General features: G+C 40.2%; 1 protein-coding gene across 4 annotated transcripts in view; it reads right to left on the reverse strand.

Moving 5' to 3' along the window:
• LOC116847000 (SLIT-ROBO Rho GTPase-activating protein 1-like) overlaps positions 1-20258 on the reverse strand; it is a 101823-nt gene that overhangs the window by 16918 nt on the left and 64647 nt on the right. For all 4 annotated transcript variants that reach the window (XM_032821534.1, XM_032821535.1, XM_032821537.1 and 1 more), the window contains 3 exons: positions 9379-9562; positions 6269-6434; positions 4218-4442 (listed from right to left, as the gene is read on the reverse strand). In XM_032821534.1, coding sequence (XP_032677425.1) covers positions 4218-4442; positions 6269-6434; positions 9379-9562 — 575 coding nt within the window. The remainder of the gene's footprint in view (positions 1-4217; positions 4443-6268; positions 6435-9378; positions 9563-20258) is intronic.

The following is a 20258-nucleotide window of genomic DNA, read 5'->3' on the forward strand; positions in this document are numbered from 1 at the left end:
AGAGAGAGAGAGAGAGAGAGAGAGAGAGAGAGAGAGAGAGAGAGAGAGAGAGCTCGTTAATCTTTATTACGAGAGTAGTTCGCTCAGAAGACTGATTAGTTCCAGTTTCGTTTTGCAACACTCGTTTGTAATCAGCGACGACATTCGCGTCGTGAATGAGTTCCGCGAAGACGGATCTGACGGTTGATTTTAATGATATCCTTATTGTTAAATTGTGACAGAGGAAATTAGCGGCGGCGGCCGAGCCGAGTAATGAACGTGTTTCCGTTGCACTCTTCGCAACGAAATTATTAAGACGCGGCACGGACGGCACTATCCGTTCCAGCTGTACTTTCAATTTCCTTTCAATCGCATCGACGAAGGCCAGACACGCAAGCTCCTAGTCGGCCCCACGCGAAGTGCCCGGCCGCTCTTGAAGGGACACGACGAACAAAGAACGCCCAATTTCCCGATATTGAGAAAACTCAAATACGGGAAACTTCAGTATTAATTTATCGAATTTATCGTTGCTCTACGAATCCTCGATGTTTACGAAACTATTATCTCGCGCGAGAAGTTCTTTCAGTTCCTAAGAATTAAACCAAATTCCTTTGCAAAATGTTTTCCCCATTTCAAAATTTCAAGACACGAAATCTCGATATTCTCTATGAATTTCCTGGAGCAAAATCTTAATCAAAACGAGTGAAGATTCAGTCGAGGCAATATTGACAATATTGCCGTTCAAGATCAGTAGAGTAAATGTTTCACTCGAACTTCATGCGTGAAGGTTTCAATCGTTTCGAGCGAATTTGCCCGAGTGTTTTCGAATCAATATTCAAACTAAACGAAAATGATCGAATTTGAATGAAAATTCAACTTCGCCTGACGAAATCAAAATGAGGCAATCTCTCGGAAAGTAATTCACTTCGAATAAATGTAAAGTCATTCGACTTCGTACGAATCGACTGTCGTCCTACTTTTTGGACGAAGTTCCCCTCGAAGGAATTGAAGCAACATTATGGAATGTAAAGTCATCGAGCAATCAAATAAACCCTTAGAATCGATCCTACATTGAACAAAAAGAATTGCTGCTATGACCAATTTTTATTGGCGCGCTCTGTCTTCATAAAAATTTTCTGCCGCAATCATTTACATTTTTGAGACAACGAATTGGTCAGCGTAACCAAGAATTGATTCTTACGAAGCCAGAAAGAAAAACTACGCCAGATATTACTATTTTTTTGGCTGATACAACTATTCTTTTTCTTCTATGTAAATTTTACCGATTACAAGATACTGATACGATTGTTCAATTGCCTTCCAATTAAAAATACCCAATTCGTGAGTTGCACAAATGGCAATTTTCCGAGACGTGCTTCGACTGAAGTTACGGAGACACGACAATTGGTCTCCAATTAAGAAGTACACCAACAACTTCCCGACACCTATTGTACGAGTCATCGCGCGACGGAGTGGAAACGTACCAAAAACACTTGCCCCTCGGGCAAGTCGAAGCTCGACTCGCGCCACTTTGACTTCGCGAACAGCTGGTGGACGTGCAAATGTGAAAAAGAAGCACGTCGAATCCGCGCCGTCAATGTGTTCGTCGTCGTGAAGAGCCCTCTGATCGTGGGCGATAAATCTTATCCGCCAGCGTAAAATCACCGGCGATCTGTCGCCAGGAGCGACGACCAGCAACCGAACGACCAGCCAACCGTTAAGAGCCCGCGGTCCGTTTGGTGCGCGCGCGCCAGGTGCCAACATCTGCCTGAGCAGATCTGCCTGATGCTGAGAGAGGGAAAGTCATCGCCGACATCGCGCGGATGCGATGACCGTCGGCGAGTAATTTCCACCGCGCCGTTCGCTCATAACGAGTCGTCACAGACCGTTGCCAAAGTCCGAAGGACGTTCTCCACGCGAGCGAACGCAATACGCCGGATTTATCCACGGCCAGGGTCGTCCCGAAAACGGCCGGTGTCAATTTGCGCGCATATGCCCGAGGGATTCTCCATTCGTTACGGTAAACACGCGATATAAACACGGCGAACACGTGTCTACAAGACTCGGTTATCGAAGAAGGTGTTGTGTCGTTGTCGAAGGAAATGCACGTCAGCGCGAACTTCTCGTCGAAGCCGTCCGCGCTTTCTGTCGTAATCGTGCACCGAGGAAAAAAAGTGGTTGATTTAATGAGGCTCTGCTCGAACGAGCGAAATTCGTTCAAGCAAAAGTTTAGTCGATTGAGCTCGCTACACGGAGAAAATGTTGCAATAAAGTTACAACAAAATTGCGTTGTAATCTTGGACCATACAGGGTCGTACTTATAATCGGAATTGCTATATATTTCTTTAAAAATGTTATATATGTTTGATCTTTTATTGTGCAAATTTTTGTGATTACTTGAATTTTTTAATATCATATATTCGGAAGAAATTCATTTAGGCAAGAGTTTAGTCGATTGAACGAATTATGTGCTGTGATGAGTTTTATATATCAATTGATTCAATGTGGTTGCGTTTTAGTCAGTGACTCACTCATTGCTGCGCTAAAGCGCAGCAATTTGTTCAATAGGTGAAAGCGTATTTGTTCAATATTTCTTTAGAGGTCGATGGCCGCCAATTTTGTCGGTCAAACTGCTTTTTTTCTTAGTATGCATTTTGTGAAACGCGATACGACAGATTTATCCATGGTCAAGGTCGTCCCGAAGGAAAGCCAGGCGAACGATAGCGACACACATGGATAAGAATTTAAGAGTTCGAATTAAACGTTTACTTCACTGTTTTCGTGCGGCAATATTTTCGATATTGTTCACGAGAAGATTTTCACTCGTTTTGCTCGAAATTATACTCCAAGAAAGGACCCGCACAAAACCTATGGAAAATAGTTTTCGGTCAAATTGGCTAAAATTTCACTATGTTATAGTTTTCGCCATACTGATAAAAAGTTATCGTTGCACCAAGTCCCAAAAGTCAATATTTCCCAAGATATAAAGGGTCAAAGTAGTGAAATATGGTCATCTGTAGTAACACGTATGTTATAAATATAAGTGATACATTGATATTTAATCACGAAATAAATAAAAATAGATTTTTACATATATATATGTAATAAATATTTAGTTCCGCAATATTTTTAAGATCTGAAACAGTTTTTTGTAAAACTTATATTTTTCGAGATATTTCACCGGTCCGATACTTTTGCCCCACCCTGTATATACGTATACATATATATTGCGGAATTAAATATTTATTACATATATATATGTAAAAATCGATTTTTATTTCGTGAATAAATATCAATGTATCACTTATACTTATAACACGTCTTACTACTGCGGATGACTATATTTCACTACTTTGACCCTTTATATCTTGGGAAATATTGACTTTTGGGACTTGGTGCAATGATAACTTTTTATCAGCATGGCGAAAACTATAACATAGTGAAATTTCAGCCAATTTGACCGAAAACCATTTTCCATAGGTTTTTGTGCGGGGTCCTTTGGAGAAAATGGAGATTTTGAGTCTTAAAACTTCTCTAAATGGAGAAACATTTTACAAAAAAATATTCGGTTTATTTCTTAGGAATTGAGATAACTTCTCGCGCGTGAGAGAATAATTTCATAAATATCGAGGATTCGTAGAACAATAAAGAGTTTCGATTCGTCTTCGTAAGTATACGATAAATATGGAAAATGTGTCAGGTCGCGTTACTAGAATAAATAAGTCGTTGTAAGGAACAGCCTTCGACGGAAACATCGAACCAGCGAAACGACTCTTCTCCGGTCGCGGGCGCTGAAAGCTTTCCATATTTTTAAATAAATAGTAATATCTTATTTCTCATTTAAAATCTTAAGTGGACTTTACCCTGGCAGAATTGTAATCTCAAAATTAATTCCACGGATATATTTCACGGAGGTGAAAGATTCGATTCTATTAGCGGATACTTCATTTGCACACGCGATTGAAAAAGAGACGTATGAAATCCGGGACAAGATTCTGATGCGAATTTTCCTTTCTTCTTTTTCACGGCACGCGAACCCAGACTACCTGTCTTATCGGCGCAACTCTGGCATGCTGATTACTCGAGGCAGCCGGGAGGAAGAAACTTTACACGGGCTCTCGCGAAGGTCAAACGCTATCGAGCTACTTCAGACGTCGGCGCGAAACGGATACTCTCTTCAACGTGCGCCTCGTGGAGGCGCTCGCGAGATCTCGACCTTCGATAATTTTGCCGCTAACCTTGTTAACTTCCTTTTCGATGAGCTTGTACTTCTTGCTCCGCGCGAGCTTCTCCGGCGGCGCGTTCGCGACCTCCAGCTTGCTGCGCTGCTGCTCGGCAACGCGGAGCTTCGTCTCCGCCTGTCTGGACTCTGCCTGGTAAGCCTGATAGGTCTTCATCGTCGTGTGGAGCTCGTGCAGCACCCGGAGTATCTCCTCGTGCGTCTCGTAACCAATCTCGCGACACTGAAACGAGTTTGACAAATGGTGGATGTACTGGTGGTCTTCGTACGCGAATTCAATTCTCATCGTACACGGAGGGAAATGTTTAAGTACTTGTGACTGTAATTGTTAACCCTTTGTATATATATTGGGTGGTTACCCATAACTAAAATTCAACGCTATCATACATCTTCAATTTTTGCATTAGTATGCTCAACTATCATCAAATTTACCAAATGTAAATATACATATATATTTATGTATATACATGTACGTATATATATATATATATATATATATATATATATATATATATATATATATATATATATAAAATTGTAAATATACTTTTTCCAGAGATGACTTACGAGACAATTTTTTCCTTAAAGATAAACATTTCAACAATAAAATGCTAAATTTTTACTTAAAAATAATCAAAATTACAAAAGTTACAACTTTTTTTTACAAAAACTTTTTTTTTAAATCGCGAAATATAATAATTTTTTTTAATATGAAATTTCTTAAATTTTAATACCAAAAGTATGTAAATACTTTCTATAAACATTAAAGTTAATCTATGAATTTTTTCAGAATTTTAGCATAAATATTTTAAAACATATAGCTGTTTGAAAATTGCCATGGGCAATTTTCATGGCAACCACTCAGTGCGTATGCGAAGATTGAAAAAATAAATGTGTATACGAAGAGTTAAATGAAATAATTACAATCAAAGTTCCATTTTTTATACACAGAGGAAATATCATGAGAAAAGTTACATTAAAATTACATTTTTGTTTACGATGTTTCTGTAAAATTGGACATTGGAATTGTAGTATGAATTACTACAAAAATAGCAAATTTGACGATCTTCCGAATGTATGATATAAAAAAAGATTCAAGTAATCACAATAATTCGCAGTAAAAAATCAAACATGTACATAATATTTTCGAACAAATATATAATAATTTCGGTCATAATCCTGTACAGTTCAAGATTACAATGCAATTTTGTTGTAACTTTTACTACAACATTTTTTCCGTGTAGCGAGCTCAATAATTTTCCCTCTCAGTGTAAAAAAAAATTGATACAATGAATGACAAGTAACATGTGATAAATTATATTATTATTGATGTATTGGAAAGGTTTGCAAAAATTTGTCGGATCGTCCATCATTTCATTGTCTCAAAAAATAGGAGACATTTTAAACATCAAGAACAATGATTTGACTGAAGGTGACATATATAAACTGTTTCGTTGTTATTCATAAAAAAATATGGTTAAAGATCCCACGAATTTTTGAGAACCTCTAATTTTATTCGACATCTTCCTTTACTTTTTAAAGCCATTTCATATTAAAGACAAGAAAATAACAAAGTTGCAAAAAATTGAAAATAAAATCGAATAAGAAAGCAACATAAGATTTAGAGAAATTTAATTGTTAGTCCACGGAAGACGCGAGAAAAAGCGTACCACGCATGAACGACGAGATAAAAAAGGCAAGTCGCGAATTTCACAGCGGTGTGATTGACACACAGTCGGCGTTCGCAGCCGTCTCTGGAGAAGCCGGCTCGTTCCCACTTGGGAATACACATCGACATCGCGGCGCCGCGGCGAAACGTCGCGTCGAGCGGCGCCGGAGACGGAATTGAGACATTCGCGGCAATTAATTCGGCGAGACAATGGAACAGTCGAACTTCTCACGGCGCGGCACAGCCGCCGATCGGCGAGGCGATATCGCGAGCCGACAACTGCAGCGCGACCACCAACTGCAACGACTGGGACGGTGATGGTAGTGATGGTGATAGCGGGTGGCGGCGGTATACATCGGCACCGCACGTATGACACTCACACGCTTGTAAATTCGCTGCACGTCCTCCATCACCTGATTGAGGCGACCCACGAGATGGGTGCTGTAGACTTCGGACAGAGCGGCATGATCCCGGCTGAGAGATTTGGTCTCGTTGACGAGCTGCTGCCAACAGGCGTAGCTGGAGAACAGGGGCCATTGTTCCCGCCTGGAAAAGGCGATCGATGAGGGGCGATATCCCGGCGGAACAGCGGATGTTCCGTCGTGCGCGTATATCGGTATAATTACACCAGCAATTAAATCGCCGTCGTCGTTGTCGTCGTCAAGAAAAAGAGAGAGAGAGAGAGAGGGAGGGAGAGGAAAGAGATAGAGAAAGAGCGCCGATAGAGCGTCGTTCTGCGGCGATCGCTACTGTCGTCGTCATCGTTGTCATCGTTGTCATCGTCGTACTGTACGCCGGGGTTGTTTGAGCACGTAACCGCGATCGCTCCACTTGCACGTTCATGCATACGCGAAATACGCGGGGAGATGAGCGCGGATACAAGCGTGTATCGGTAGCGTAATGTATTACGGAGGCGCGTCGTAACGATAACGGCGGTTTCGTTCCGTGTTCCCTGCCTGTCTTTGAGGTCAAGTATTATGGGAAAAGTATATTTTGTACAAACGCGAATTCTACAGTTAGTGGGAGAAAGGTTACTACACTTTGATCTTGATAAACTTCCAGCATCCAATAGGAAAATTCATTTGTTTGAGCGGCTCTCTCTTTGTCTCTATCTCCCTTAAGGAGCGTTTTTCAATGTTTAATAAGACTATAATGATAATAATTTGTTCTCTATAAATCGTACATAACTAATATCTTACGTTGACTTTTATTGGCTCGTTTGACTCTTTTGAGGAAAATTTATTCTCTGAGAATTACTAAAAATATAAATTCTGCTCTACATGGAAAAAATATTATTACAAAAATTACGTTAAAATTATATATTTTTTTACAATGTTCTTTGGAAAGCTGGGTCTCCGAAATTATAGTACAAATTATAAATAGAAATAGTAGAAATTTGACGATTTATCTTGTACACAATACAGAAAAAAAACATCCAAGCAATTACTATAATTTTTTTGGGAAAAATCAAATGTACATAACACTTTTAAACAAATAAATAGTAATTCCGGTCTCATAATTCTGTATAATTAAAGATTGCAAAAATTTTGTTGTAATTTTTATTATATTTTCTCCGTGTATATTGGGTACGGACACTTTGCGAAATTCATTGAAGAAAAAGTGTCGCAATCCTTCTGCCATTGACTATACATAACAGCTTATGGGAGCAAGTTGTACGTAATATAAAGTAGTAACATCTACACGCATGAGATATGTTTAAAAGCTCGATAAAAAAATTATAAATCTAAAACTGTTTTGAGACACCACGTAAAACTGCACGCCTACAGTTATTTGAATGTTATAGATAGCACCTCCGCGTGTTCTCTCTCAGTACCAAAGTGTCTAAAATTATTTCGACATTACGAGTGTCTAAAAATAATGATTTTCATGTCGCAAACGGGCCGTCTAAACTCGTCCAGTTATCGACCGTAAGACCCAGTTTACGGTGATTATTTTTCGCGCCAAGACACGCCACCCGCAGCAAAAAGGGTGAACGAATGTACCGTGGCCGGCGCGATGTAACCCCGGATGCGCTAAGCAAAGGAGATAGCTATCGATTCGCGATGTCTCCCGAAGCGAAATGAGGGAAACGAGGAAGAGAGGAAAAGAGAGAAAGAGAGAGAAAAGGGAAAGAGAGGGCGAAAGAGAGAAAAAGAGGGAACGAGCGCGTGCGGCATCGTATGCTGGATTACGTTTACCCGTGTGTACAGCGCGGCGAGAGAGAGAGGCAGCGTCCCTTTTGTGGACGCTGAATACGGCGCACAAAAGGGGCACCACGCGTTCAGGGTTGAATGAGAGAAGGAACTGGGGCATGTCGCAAATGCAGCAACGGCAACGACTACGGCAGCGACGACGACGACGGCGCGGGCGAATGCACGCGCGTGTAGGACGCGGGGAAAAATGCGAAACGCTTTTCCGCCGTCGTAAAAGTGGAGCGCGGAAAATGTCAATCGCGCCCGCTGCGGGAAAAATACGGATCGTCGCGATGTATGCGATAGAAAGCTCGCAAAAACGTCATATATATGTATATGTATATGTGTATATATATACATATATATGTATATATATAAAAGATAAAAATACTTTATGGCGCTGGACAATAACAACATTGATACCTAACTATAAGTATTCTTACATTGTTCTAGTCTTTAAATACAAATATATAAACTTTCAATATATATATACATAAATACATTCACAAACATATATATGTATTGAACACACACACACATACACACACACATTTTACGTGAAAAGTTTCAATATTCGTATTCAAAAACTAAAACAATGAGAATGCCCAGAGTTAGATTATCAGTGTTCAGGCATTGGTACTTTCACTTAATGAAAAAATATTTGTACAGTCTCGCGATATCAAGAGAAATTTAATGAAATTAGAGATACTCTCACGATCAGAACAGCTAATTAGTCCTAATTAAATTATAATGGCTAATTAGTTCTAATTAAAAATCTAAAAAATCAAAAATTTTGAATATTTGTTGTAAATTAATAAGACTTCGTCAATTCTATTGTTGAAACGAACCTTTGAATAATAACATGTGTTTCATTTGTTTTTGAATTTAAACTTACACGTCATTTTTACGACATGAAGAATCGACTCGAGAAGTTCGTCAAGGGATTCAGAAATATTCTGTATATTATTATAAAATAACAAAATCATTTTTGCAAGTACATATCTATCAAGATTGCACGAATTTTTCTGATTGTCTAATAATGACCATAGTCGGATTGACGGAAATTCATTAATTGTATTGTGATATCGATATACCGTGATATGAAAAGTGATGTACACAACGTCTTGTTATATTAAAGCGATTGTATACGTTGTAGCGAAGGAGAGCTTTCTTTACGAGCTTCAAAGAAAAGCTGACAGATATTGTGTATCTCAATGGTAAAGAAAGTTCTGCTTTGCAGTACATTAAGCCGACAGGCTCTGAAAGGGATAGAACTATTAATAAACGTAGCGTCGTACTTTTGTTTCTGCTCCTTATGCCTCAGCTGTATACTGCGGGCCATCTTGTCGAGGGACTTGCTGTAGTCCAGCTCCAGTTCCGCCCTTTTGCGGAAGAAGTCCTGGAGCTCGGCCACGAGGGCGACTTGCGCCTCCATCCTCACGTCGAGGCATCTCAGCTGCTCGTTCAGCTGTAGCCGTATGTCTGCAAACAGAAAAAAGAGAAACCCCGTCAGGACTCGGTCGCTTCGTTCGTGACGAGCGTGTCGGGTTTCAAGGTTCACGCGAAGACCCTGAACAGACTTGTTACGGGTCTTGCCCGGAAATTGGGCGCCTTCGAGGTGGTAACGGATCGCTCTTCGTCACACCACATAAGATCAAAGTTCATCAACCTGCAACACGCGCGACAATCTCAAGACGAAACGCGATTTCGTGTGTGGCTGATCATCTGTACATTCTAAATCTCTCACTCAAAACGAATGAAAATTCATTTTGAGCGAGAACGTTTTCATCGAGATCAAAGAAATCATTTCTCACAATCAACTGTATTCTCTCTCTACAATATATTCCTTTATAAAATTGAAACACTAAAATTGTCCACAAAAAGGATAAAAGAGCTCTTAAATTATAGCGCACAATATCTGCATTTTGTGGTTCTTTTGTTCTTTTTAGTGTTTCAATTTTATTTAAATTTAAAGCCAACATAACTTCTTGTATTGTTGTATAACTTTGAATATTTTTATTTTATTTTACTATGGTATTACAATTAGCTTTGGCCGCGTTCGTTGAAACGCGTGCTCAATTAGTTATTAATAAATCTCATTTATTATAAATTATTTATGAATTCTTTCTTAACGAGGTGAAGGGGAAGGGAGGTGCGCGGAGACGGAATATGACTCCTTTTCAATCTCCGACTAATAAATTCCGCGAGCATCCAATTTATTTGGACCGTAAAATTTAATCGGTGGAAAGTCTTGCGGGCGCTCCTGCGGGAAAAGAGAAGAGAAGATCCCGTACAATATTCCCCGTAGAAGTTCCTTCGTCTATTCACGACGCGACGCCGGTGAGATCAATTCCCGAGGCGAACTTGATCGGACAAACACTATTAACTTCGATGTACGATTGTATCGGCCCATGATGCGATGCAGATTTCGATCGGGTGTCTCGTTACTCGGTCCCCAGTGCCGCGATAATCTTCCTCGTCCAAGTCGTTTTATTCCCGTATCGACGGTAGACAATGGCGGAGAGAGGCGGATGCTGCACGGAATAATAATGTCTCGGGGATGACGGGCGCGTCGCGGCGGAGGACTTTGACACGATCGCGCGCGCGGACTTCCGACTCTCTCTCTCTCTCTCTTGTGCTTCGCCATATAATCCGTATTCCGTTAATGTTATCCGCGAGACAATGACGAGAAGGAGGAGGGGGCAGCAGGAGGAAAGAGGAGGACGTCTCGGCTCTTCGGCGAGACGATGCTAAAAATAGACGGTACGCGACGCGAAACGATCTATCGTTCGCAGACTTCGTCGAGACGGGGAGAGATGATCCGCGAGCGCTTACGTGCCGCGCAACGTGATTTATTGTCGCGGCCGTATCTCGTTTCCGTCCCGAAACTTCCTTCGACTTTGATAATAAACGGCGACGCGCCAACGACCGCGCGAATACACATCGCACACGTAGGCGCGTAATCCGCTCTCGATGAAGCACGAAGGAGAGGGCTCGCGATTCCTCTCTCACAGTCACCCTTGTACTCGCGTTGTTCCGAAACGGCGACACCACGACTTACGAACGTTTCATTGAACCGCGATTATGAGTGTCATGGTGTCTACGGTATTTCACTTCTTTAGGGATAAGATTTATTTCGGACATTTCGCGTTTACCGTCTTATCTCTCTTTCTCTCTTTTTTAGCGTCTGATTTTTTTTGTGAGGCCGCAGACGCTTTGGAGAGTCTAAAGAAAGATTGGTCTGTACGGCGCTTCGAAGTGTTTGCAGCGCCGAATGGATCATGATTTAAATACCACGTTTTGTGGTCACAAGCACACGCAGAAAAATATTTATTACATTCAAGTAAATGTTACTTGCTTCGAGTATTTCATAAATTTATATATCCGCAACTTTATCACACGTTTTTTTCAAACATAAGCATCAAATTTATTCAAAACACATTCTAAAATCTAGTAAATTCAGTATTTCAGTCAAGAATATTGAATTAAGGGGTTATAAAGGATCTCATTTCCTCTCCCTAATTTTATCTTTTTGACGCTTTGTGATGACCCGAGCAAAGCCGGGTAGTTTAAGTAGGTTTCTCGATCAAACTAATGGGAGATCGAAGTAGGTGGAAAGATCGTCGCTCACGAAACTCTTTTCGATTTCAATCAGGAATGAAAAAAGAAGGACAATTCATCGGTCTCTCGCAACCGTCTCATTGAAAATAGCCGTCATTATCGACCTTATTGTCGATCGAAGGGCCCGGCGGAACGGTAATCTAACAGCGAACTCGATTCGGATGCACCAGTGCGCACTGGTGCATAGCAAAGGCCATCGTGCACACAAATTGACACGAAAGCATATGCATTACGTGGAAGCGGCACGCCAATGAAATTTTCAGAGCGCACATCACCATATTGTCGGACGGAATTTACAGCTCGCTTTCAGCTGAATTTCAGCGACCGAGACACTTTATGTACTGTATAGGGCCGGTTTTGGCGCTAAATCTGCGCACAGTGTTCTTTCGAGTGTGTCAGCACGCCCAAATGAACTCGACATACACGTCGGCCTATCGCGAAGAGATTTGTTTCAATGTCGAGAGGAAAAAAGTCACGTCACGACCGAATTAAGACTAGATTGAGTCAATTTTGATCGCCAAAGTGGAAACTGATATGCGATTAATGTACGTTTAACTCTACGCCACTGAGTTCAAATAGCCGTAATTCTATTTTATCCGGCATATTCTCTACGTGCATTTTATATTCGAAATAGATGTGACTGTACAGAGAGAACGATTTGTTGAATCAAATGAATGTTTCTTTGGAATAGTCCAAATACATTTTTTATCACAAGAAAAATATTTCTTTGGAACTAAGTCGCAAATAAATATTTTTGTTGCGTCAAATAAAATTTGGTTCGATCAATCAAAAAATTTCCGTTTGGACTATTCCAAAGAAGTATTTATTTGATTTCTGTATTTTATTTTGACAACCAAATCGTTCTTTCTGTGTACGATCAATAATGGCTCTCCACGCGACGATGAATTATAAGGTGACCAGATGTCCCGGTTTTCCATCCTATGTCCCGGATTTTTCCAATGCTATCCGGGATGCCGATTTGTCCCAGATTCTGCCAAATCCCGATTTATTCCGGTTTAGAGGATCTTAAAAATCCTTTTGCCAAAAGACAATCTCAATAAAATTTATAGTTCTATTTTTATTGTACGCAATAAGACTTTATTGTTGTTAAATTATATTTCATATGTCTATAAATAAACCATTGTTTCATCTGTCTTAATTGTCAATTAATTGTTAATTCGTACACATTCGATATATTTTATTGATAATATTCAATTATTTATAACCAACGTACCATTTTAAACAATTGATTTACTGAATCAAATATATTATTTTATGTGTGTATATAAATGATTTTCAGTGACTTCCTCCTTCGCTTTACAGATTTATAAAGTGTCCCGGATTTGAGTTACCTGGTCATTTCATAAATTAACGGCTAAATTTGCATTAATCTTCTACATTTTTCTTATAGAAGTGACTCAAGCCGTACCGCGCCGCGGATATCCAATTTACAGTATTACACTTGATGAACCACTCCGTGGACGGAAACAACGTCTCGATCGCGTATCCGTCTTCGCGCAAGCGTCGATCAATCAGAGTAATTGGACGAAGGAGCCGGACGGTCTTAAGACGGTCTTTCTTTCATCGATCCGCCGATCTCGCCAAGTCGTTAAAAAGAAAGAGCGCGAAAAACAGAGAGACGAAAAAAGTCGCCGGCAAAATAAACGGGAACCAAGAACGAGCGAGCGACACCGAAATGGGTCGTCTGTTCGTGACAGATCAAGGCGACGTCGCGCTTCACATTTTCGGGAATATCGTCCGTCATCTTGAAAAAAAAGGGAAGAACGGCCTGGGGGAGCGCGTATGTCAGTCGGCTCACGTGTTACCAATTATCGAGAGCTCTAAACGGTTCGGTTCATCGGCGGGCGGCCTGGACCGTGTCGAAACTCACGAATGGACCTTTTATGAGAGACGGCCGTCAGTGATAATGTTGTTTCTGGGAAATACCGAGTCCGGATAAAAAGGTTCCGCGCTGTGATTTTTTGCCGTTGGTAGTCAGCGTAGCGTGGTCGCGTCTTAATCACCACGTGGTGAACTGGGGCGAGAGATAAAAAAAAAAAAAAATGGTTACAACCCAGAGTGTGGGAGAAATATTCCGTGGAGGTGACTCGTTACTCATTCAAAAGGAAAGATAACTCGTTGCCGTTATCGTTACTCATTCTGAAAAATAGCTCGTTACCGTCACTCAAGAAGTAGCGAGTCGTTACAATGTATCCGTTATCTTCCCTACTGAGTTTCGAAGACCTTTTCTTTGCTATTCGCGCTGCCGTTTATTCCGTCCATTCCGTACGTTCTGCGTGTGCAAAAACGATAAGAGCGACAATTATATTCATCAGTGTTGTCTTTGTTGACGCGTCACTTCCCAATCCTGTCATAATCTTGACAAAAAGTACCAAGTTAAGCTTAAGTTAATATAGGCGAATTGTCTGTAGAGATCTTGCGACGGTAGCAAGAAATAAGTAATGAGAAGACGCTTCATTAAAACTAACGCCGCCGACGTGTATTTTAAAAGAGGCAACAAGTTATAAAATTTGCTGGCAAGTTTCGAAGTGAAGCTTTTTTAATCCGTTGGCTTCCCACGTTTGCGATCTCTGATGTGCAAGAGAGAGATTCTACGATTTATTTAACGAGGTCGTCCCAATTTTAACGGGCGGCGCCGTTAAATAAAAGATATATTACGAGCGAAGAAGTCTGTCAAGACGCGAGATTCCGACTTTAACCGTCTCGTTTGAATAATTCGGAACAAAGAATCGATACCGACGAAGACTCTCCAATGGTTTTCGCCTACGGCCAGTTAAGAGAGATATGATATTATATCTTCGTTTTACGAGCGCCGTTTAAAAACAGTTTTCAACGATTGTAAAAAAATTGTGTGCCACCGACAATAATATTAAACGTGCGAAATAATTGCGGATGTAACATGATAATGATACTGCGCATTAAAGTTCCTCTAATGAGAGGGATCAGAGTTAGGAAAAAACGTGATGGTTCCTAATTAGTCCGTATCCTGTCCATCATCTGTAGAGATGGCGTGAGTAAAAGTAAGAAAGAAGCTCTTCAAAGCCTGTATCAATAGTTATCACTTGTCTCTAGTGAGGTATTCAGATTTGAATTTAGAGTTAGATGAGAATTTTCAAATTAAATCGCGATTGTAGATATATAAATATCACATGTAATTTAACTGAAAATTTCGGATCTAATTCTGAGTAAAAATTTGAGTATCTCATATAAAACAAGTTTCAGATGACGATTATTAATACGTGCCTGAGACTGAAATGACGAAGCACGCTTCAGTTTCTCATTCACTTCCTCTCTACAAGTGGCGGGCGACGTCTCAATTCAGATATGAGGGAAATTCTATTACATATAATTAAAATGACTAAACTATTGCTATTATCACATATTAGTCACATTAAAAAGAAGAAACGTTAATTATATAATTGACTTTTTCTTCTTCTTTTTTCACTTCTCGATTCGCTTCAAGGATTCGCTTCACAAATACTTTTACAAATATCGCGAATATTGCGAACAAATACTTTGTTCGCAATATTCAACATCTTAGGAGAGATGGCTAAGCTGTCTACACACGGCTTCCCCTGCCAAGGGCGAGCCTCGATGCATTTCGTCGGACGTGGTCCTATCGATTTCCTTACTTCCGCGCGTGTGATTCATCCCTCCGAAAGGACGGAGAGCGATCTTTGACCCCGAAACGGGAACGAGACGCAGACACGCAACCGCACGACGGAGGTAAATAAACGCACTCTTGTGTGCTCGCGCATAGCCCCTGCTTCTGTATACAGGGTATCCCAAAGCCGCAGGACGCCCACCCTCGGCGGTACGAGCACTTTGACCGGTACAAAATCGATATCTCTTCGACGAAAATGTCGAAGCTCACCGGCGGTTGCACGTTAACTGAAGCCTGATGAAAATAACGAACATTCCGACAAAATCATTTCAGATACTTTGACGACGGCGTTTATTTTTCGCGCAATATTTTTCGCCTGCCATTGATAGATTTCGGGAGCTCGCTTATGTGAAGAGACCAACCTCCCAGAACAGTGATGCATCTAAAGAGAGAAACATTGTCCTTGCATGTAAATTCAAAAATCTACCTTCATATACAATATAACGATTATACAGAGAAAAAATTTACCGTAACATATCTTTATCAGTTACAATGGCTGTGGGTGTGGACAGGAAAAAGTTACAACTGATCAGTTTTGAAACAGCAACGAGATATAACAAATTTCGTAAACGTTCTTCTTTTATAAAGACATCAAGATTATTTTCACTTTTTCAAGCGGAATCATGTCTTTTATCAGTAGTTGGTTCCATTTAAAGGAGTAGAAATAACTTTGATTTCTTTACGAAAAAATGACGTTTTCGAAATTTTTATTATTGCATCTCATTGCTTCTGAAAACCGACTAATTACATCTAGATCTTTTCCCTGTCCGATCATTGTAATCGGTAAAAAGATAACGGATACCGTTTCGATGAACATCTTGTAAACTGTACAGAAAGAAGTTTGGTTAGATTAACTAATTTCTGGTAAAATATAAACGAACCAGAAAATTCCGGTTGATGTTACCAGAATTCTGTTCAAGCCAACCAGAAATCTTGTTAACTTGGTTGAAGAGATGATTAATCCAACCTAATTTTTTTCCTATATATCATTATTAATAAATATTTTTTGATAAAGTGACAGCGGAATAAATGTCGTGCATACATGACAGCGGGCGTTAAAATGTTACGAGAGAAAGTGGACGACAAAGGCATATCCTGCACTTCTAATCCCAAGCATGAATTTCACTTTGATAAGATTTCAAGTCGACGATTATGAGTCACACAGTGACAATATAAAAAAAAAAAAACGGAAATTGGGTAGACACGATTCGACTGTGATCTGCCGACGTTTTCACCGCGGAGAAATCGTCCCTGGCCTGATCACGAAGGAGCTGCGATTAAAGGGACATTCGGTGGTTCTGGGACACTCTGTAGAGCATCCCTGCTGAGTCATCTAACGAGAGCGAGAGGTCGATGCGTGCTGCGTGTCATCGTGGTCGGATGCACCAACTGACGAGCTGCTAACCGACCGACCGACCGACGACGACGTCGACGACGAGGGAGGGCACAGATCGATCGAACGACATCGACGACCACGAGAGTGGAGCACCGCGACGCTCTCGTCGAGCACTTTGAAGACGGAGAATTGCGGTCTACGATTAAGTAGACCGCGATATAGGCGCTATTAGCGAAATAGGTTGTACGATGCAGGCCAAGCCGCCCGTTCTCTTTCAATCGCGTCCCTCCGACTGATTATGCATCATCGGGCTATTGTTCGGCTGGGATTAGCGTACGGGATGTCCAAGAACCACGCGACCTGCATTCTAAATGAGAATTTGGTGGATACCGTTTAATATTTACACGTTAACGTAATATTAATAACGCGATATATATACATAATTGATAATAGTATGCTAATAACAGTTATTGACAATGACGTGTAAATATTAACGTTATTATATTAATATTACTTAACACAGTTATTAATGTTAATTAACATCGCTGTGTACGAGAGCGAGAAATTCAAAGCAAACATACAATATGTTTAAAAAGCCAAAGAATTACTGATGCTTATTATTAAGAAGAAATTATTGAGCTTACACTGAGATTAGTCTGCTTGGTACTTGCGGCTATAACAGCACAGTGAAACAATTATATGCGCGTTTGTGCCGTCACTCTTGTGTTAACAGAACAAGGAAGCGAAAATGACTGCAATTTGCAGTTAGATGAATAAGTTCTGTTCTCAATGAAACGTTACTATAAACTGAAGAATATTACTAGTCTAAAGAGATGGCTCATAATGAAGAAATAAAACATCATAATGAAGAAATAAAATCGTCATAATAAAATAGAATCATCATAATGAAGAAATAAAACGTGAGAATTCATAAATGTCTAAAATTTATAAAATATACGCGCGCAAAATGACAGAAAGTTATGATATAAATTTAACAGAAGAAATTTTTATAGAAAAAGGATCGGAAAAGACGTCGAGGAACTGCGACTCGTCAAGTATTTCGTGGATTTCCCAAACTGTGGAAACGTCTGCGATACATGTCCTTTGTTACGTTTAATGAATTTCGCAATGAAGTAGGCGATGTGGGACGAACAGTTCGGGAGCATCGTCGTCAACAACGACGACGACGACGACGACGACGGGAAGACCCGGAGGAGAGAGTGGCGCACAAAAACGCGTTTATGTCCAAGAAGAGAGAAAGAGGGATAGCCGAGAGGCAGCTGCGCCTAAAAACCACCCACGACAAAGCGTGAACCGGTTGTTGCAGTATCGCACCCCCGCCGCGACCAGAAATACGCGCGTGTGTGCATACGGAGATTACCGACAAGAGAGAGAGGAAGAGGGAGAGGAGGAGGAAGAGAGGAGAGGGAAAGAGAAAGAGAGAGCGAGGTCGAGTCTTTGGAACGATCCCAAAATACGTTCAACCACGATTTTATTCTCGAAGACGCCGCGATCACGCCATGTGAGGAAACGGGTTTCTTCACCCTCTGTACAGTCGAATGGAACGGACGATGCACTCGCAACGCGGAAACTCTGCAATAGACGATATGAATACGAATATCTTACGACTGTTGATGTATATATAAAATTTTTTAACGATTATATATATACACATAGTAAACTCTCTACTGCCTAAATTAGTTTTCATGTTTAAAGAATTTTTCATGTACATACGATGTTTAAAACTAAGGTACTCAACACATATAAAATGAAATTTTACTTTTCTGACTTTTTATTTTTCCAAAGTAAGTGTTTATAACTCTAAGATCATATTGAGCAGTTACTATTGCTGCCAACATACTAAAAAAAGACAGCCAAATTGTGACTTTCATGTCACATGAGTCAAGATAAGAACAATATTTGTATCGCAGATAAATAACGATGAAACTGAATTGTGACTTCAGATTCACAATAGGTAGTAAAGAGTTAATAAAAATAGTTGAGAACTGTGTTCATTGAATCGTGACGAGTAATTAAAACAGCGCATATAAGTTAATAGATTGTATGCAAAATAGACTTGTATTTGTGTCGAGTCGATATGTTTATCTAAATATATAAAATAGATCCTGTTCCCGATATACTCCTAAACCCTTTGATCGATCTGTACTAAATTTTGCGTAGTTAGTTCGTTTAGAACCCTACGGAGAATATATACATGAAACCTGGTTACACGAAACCCCACCTGATTTCACCCCCTCGACACTTTGTGATAATCCAGGTAAGGCCTAGTAAGTTTCAGCTAGTTATTTATAATCCTGATGTATGCGAATATACATACACAATCTAAAACTCATGTTTTATCTCGTACAATTTGTGTAATCCGATAGAATTTACTCTGTAACGCTCTCTTTTGTCTCGTTAACAAAGCTGCTAGTCACATGAACGGGAGAGAAGGGAAACACGAAGAGAAATCTCAGTTTTATCTCACCTTTACCTAGTTCACCTCGGGGACATGCGAGCGCGACGTATCGAAAAATTGCACACACTCACCGAGTCGGCTGTATGACGAGCGTTCGCGTCGTTCGTAAGTAGCCGTAATTTTTGCGCGCGCAATCTCATGCATGTGCGTTACACCGCGCGTAACGCGAGGCGGAACACATCAAGGTTGACGCCAGGTGTGCAACGCGCGTAACAGAATCCTGCCGCGAGAAAGAGAGAGAGAGGGAGGGAGGGGGGGAGGGAGAGGAAGCGGTGCATCGCGACGGCGAGTAATTTCGCGAGAGCGGCGCGATTTAATAATTGCCGCATTGCGAGGAGCCGTTAGAGCCGCGCATACGGTATACGTGCATGCGAGGAAACATAACTGTACGACGATGTGTATCGGCCAACTGGACGTGATTTCGCGCGTCGGTTATAACGTTAGCGTTATCAAGCGGATCCGTCGAGCTACGCGCGGACGTTCGTTCGTTCGTTCGCACCGTTTGTTACGCGGAACGCGAATAAATCGTCGCGAAACGAGCGCGTCGGTATCGCTTCCTCTATCGCGTTTGTGTCGCGCATCGATTTGTCCCATGTTACTACGCAATGAAAATATTTTTCTCCGCTCGTCGTCAACTCCATTCAGCGTATTGTATTTTTTGTAAGTCAACTACACTGTGAGAAAAAATATCTAAAATATAAAAAGTATTTATTCGTGTAGTGAGGGGTGTCAATATATATTTACTTAAATTTGAATTATTTCATTTAAATAGAATATGTAATTGCTTTTTCATGAAAATGTCAAGAAAATGTATATTTTTTTATTTTAAAAGTATATATATTATTTTATATATATTATTTTATATATATTAGTATAAGTGAATATGTTATATATATATGTTATATTTTTATCACCGTAACATACTCAATTTACACAAAAACTCAAATTTTCTTCAAATTTAACTTATATATATATATATATATATACACATACATACATACATACATATATATATATATATATATATATATATATATATATATATATATATATATAT

Source organism: Odontomachus brunneus, unplaced genomic scaffold (genome assembly GCF_010583005.1).
Source record: "Odontomachus brunneus isolate Ranch 3 - 2012 unplaced genomic scaffold, Obru_v1 Obru_scaffold_072, whole genome shotgun sequence".
In the NCBI taxonomy this organism is placed as follows: domain Eukaryota; kingdom Metazoa; phylum Arthropoda; class Insecta; order Hymenoptera; family Formicidae; genus Odontomachus; species Odontomachus brunneus.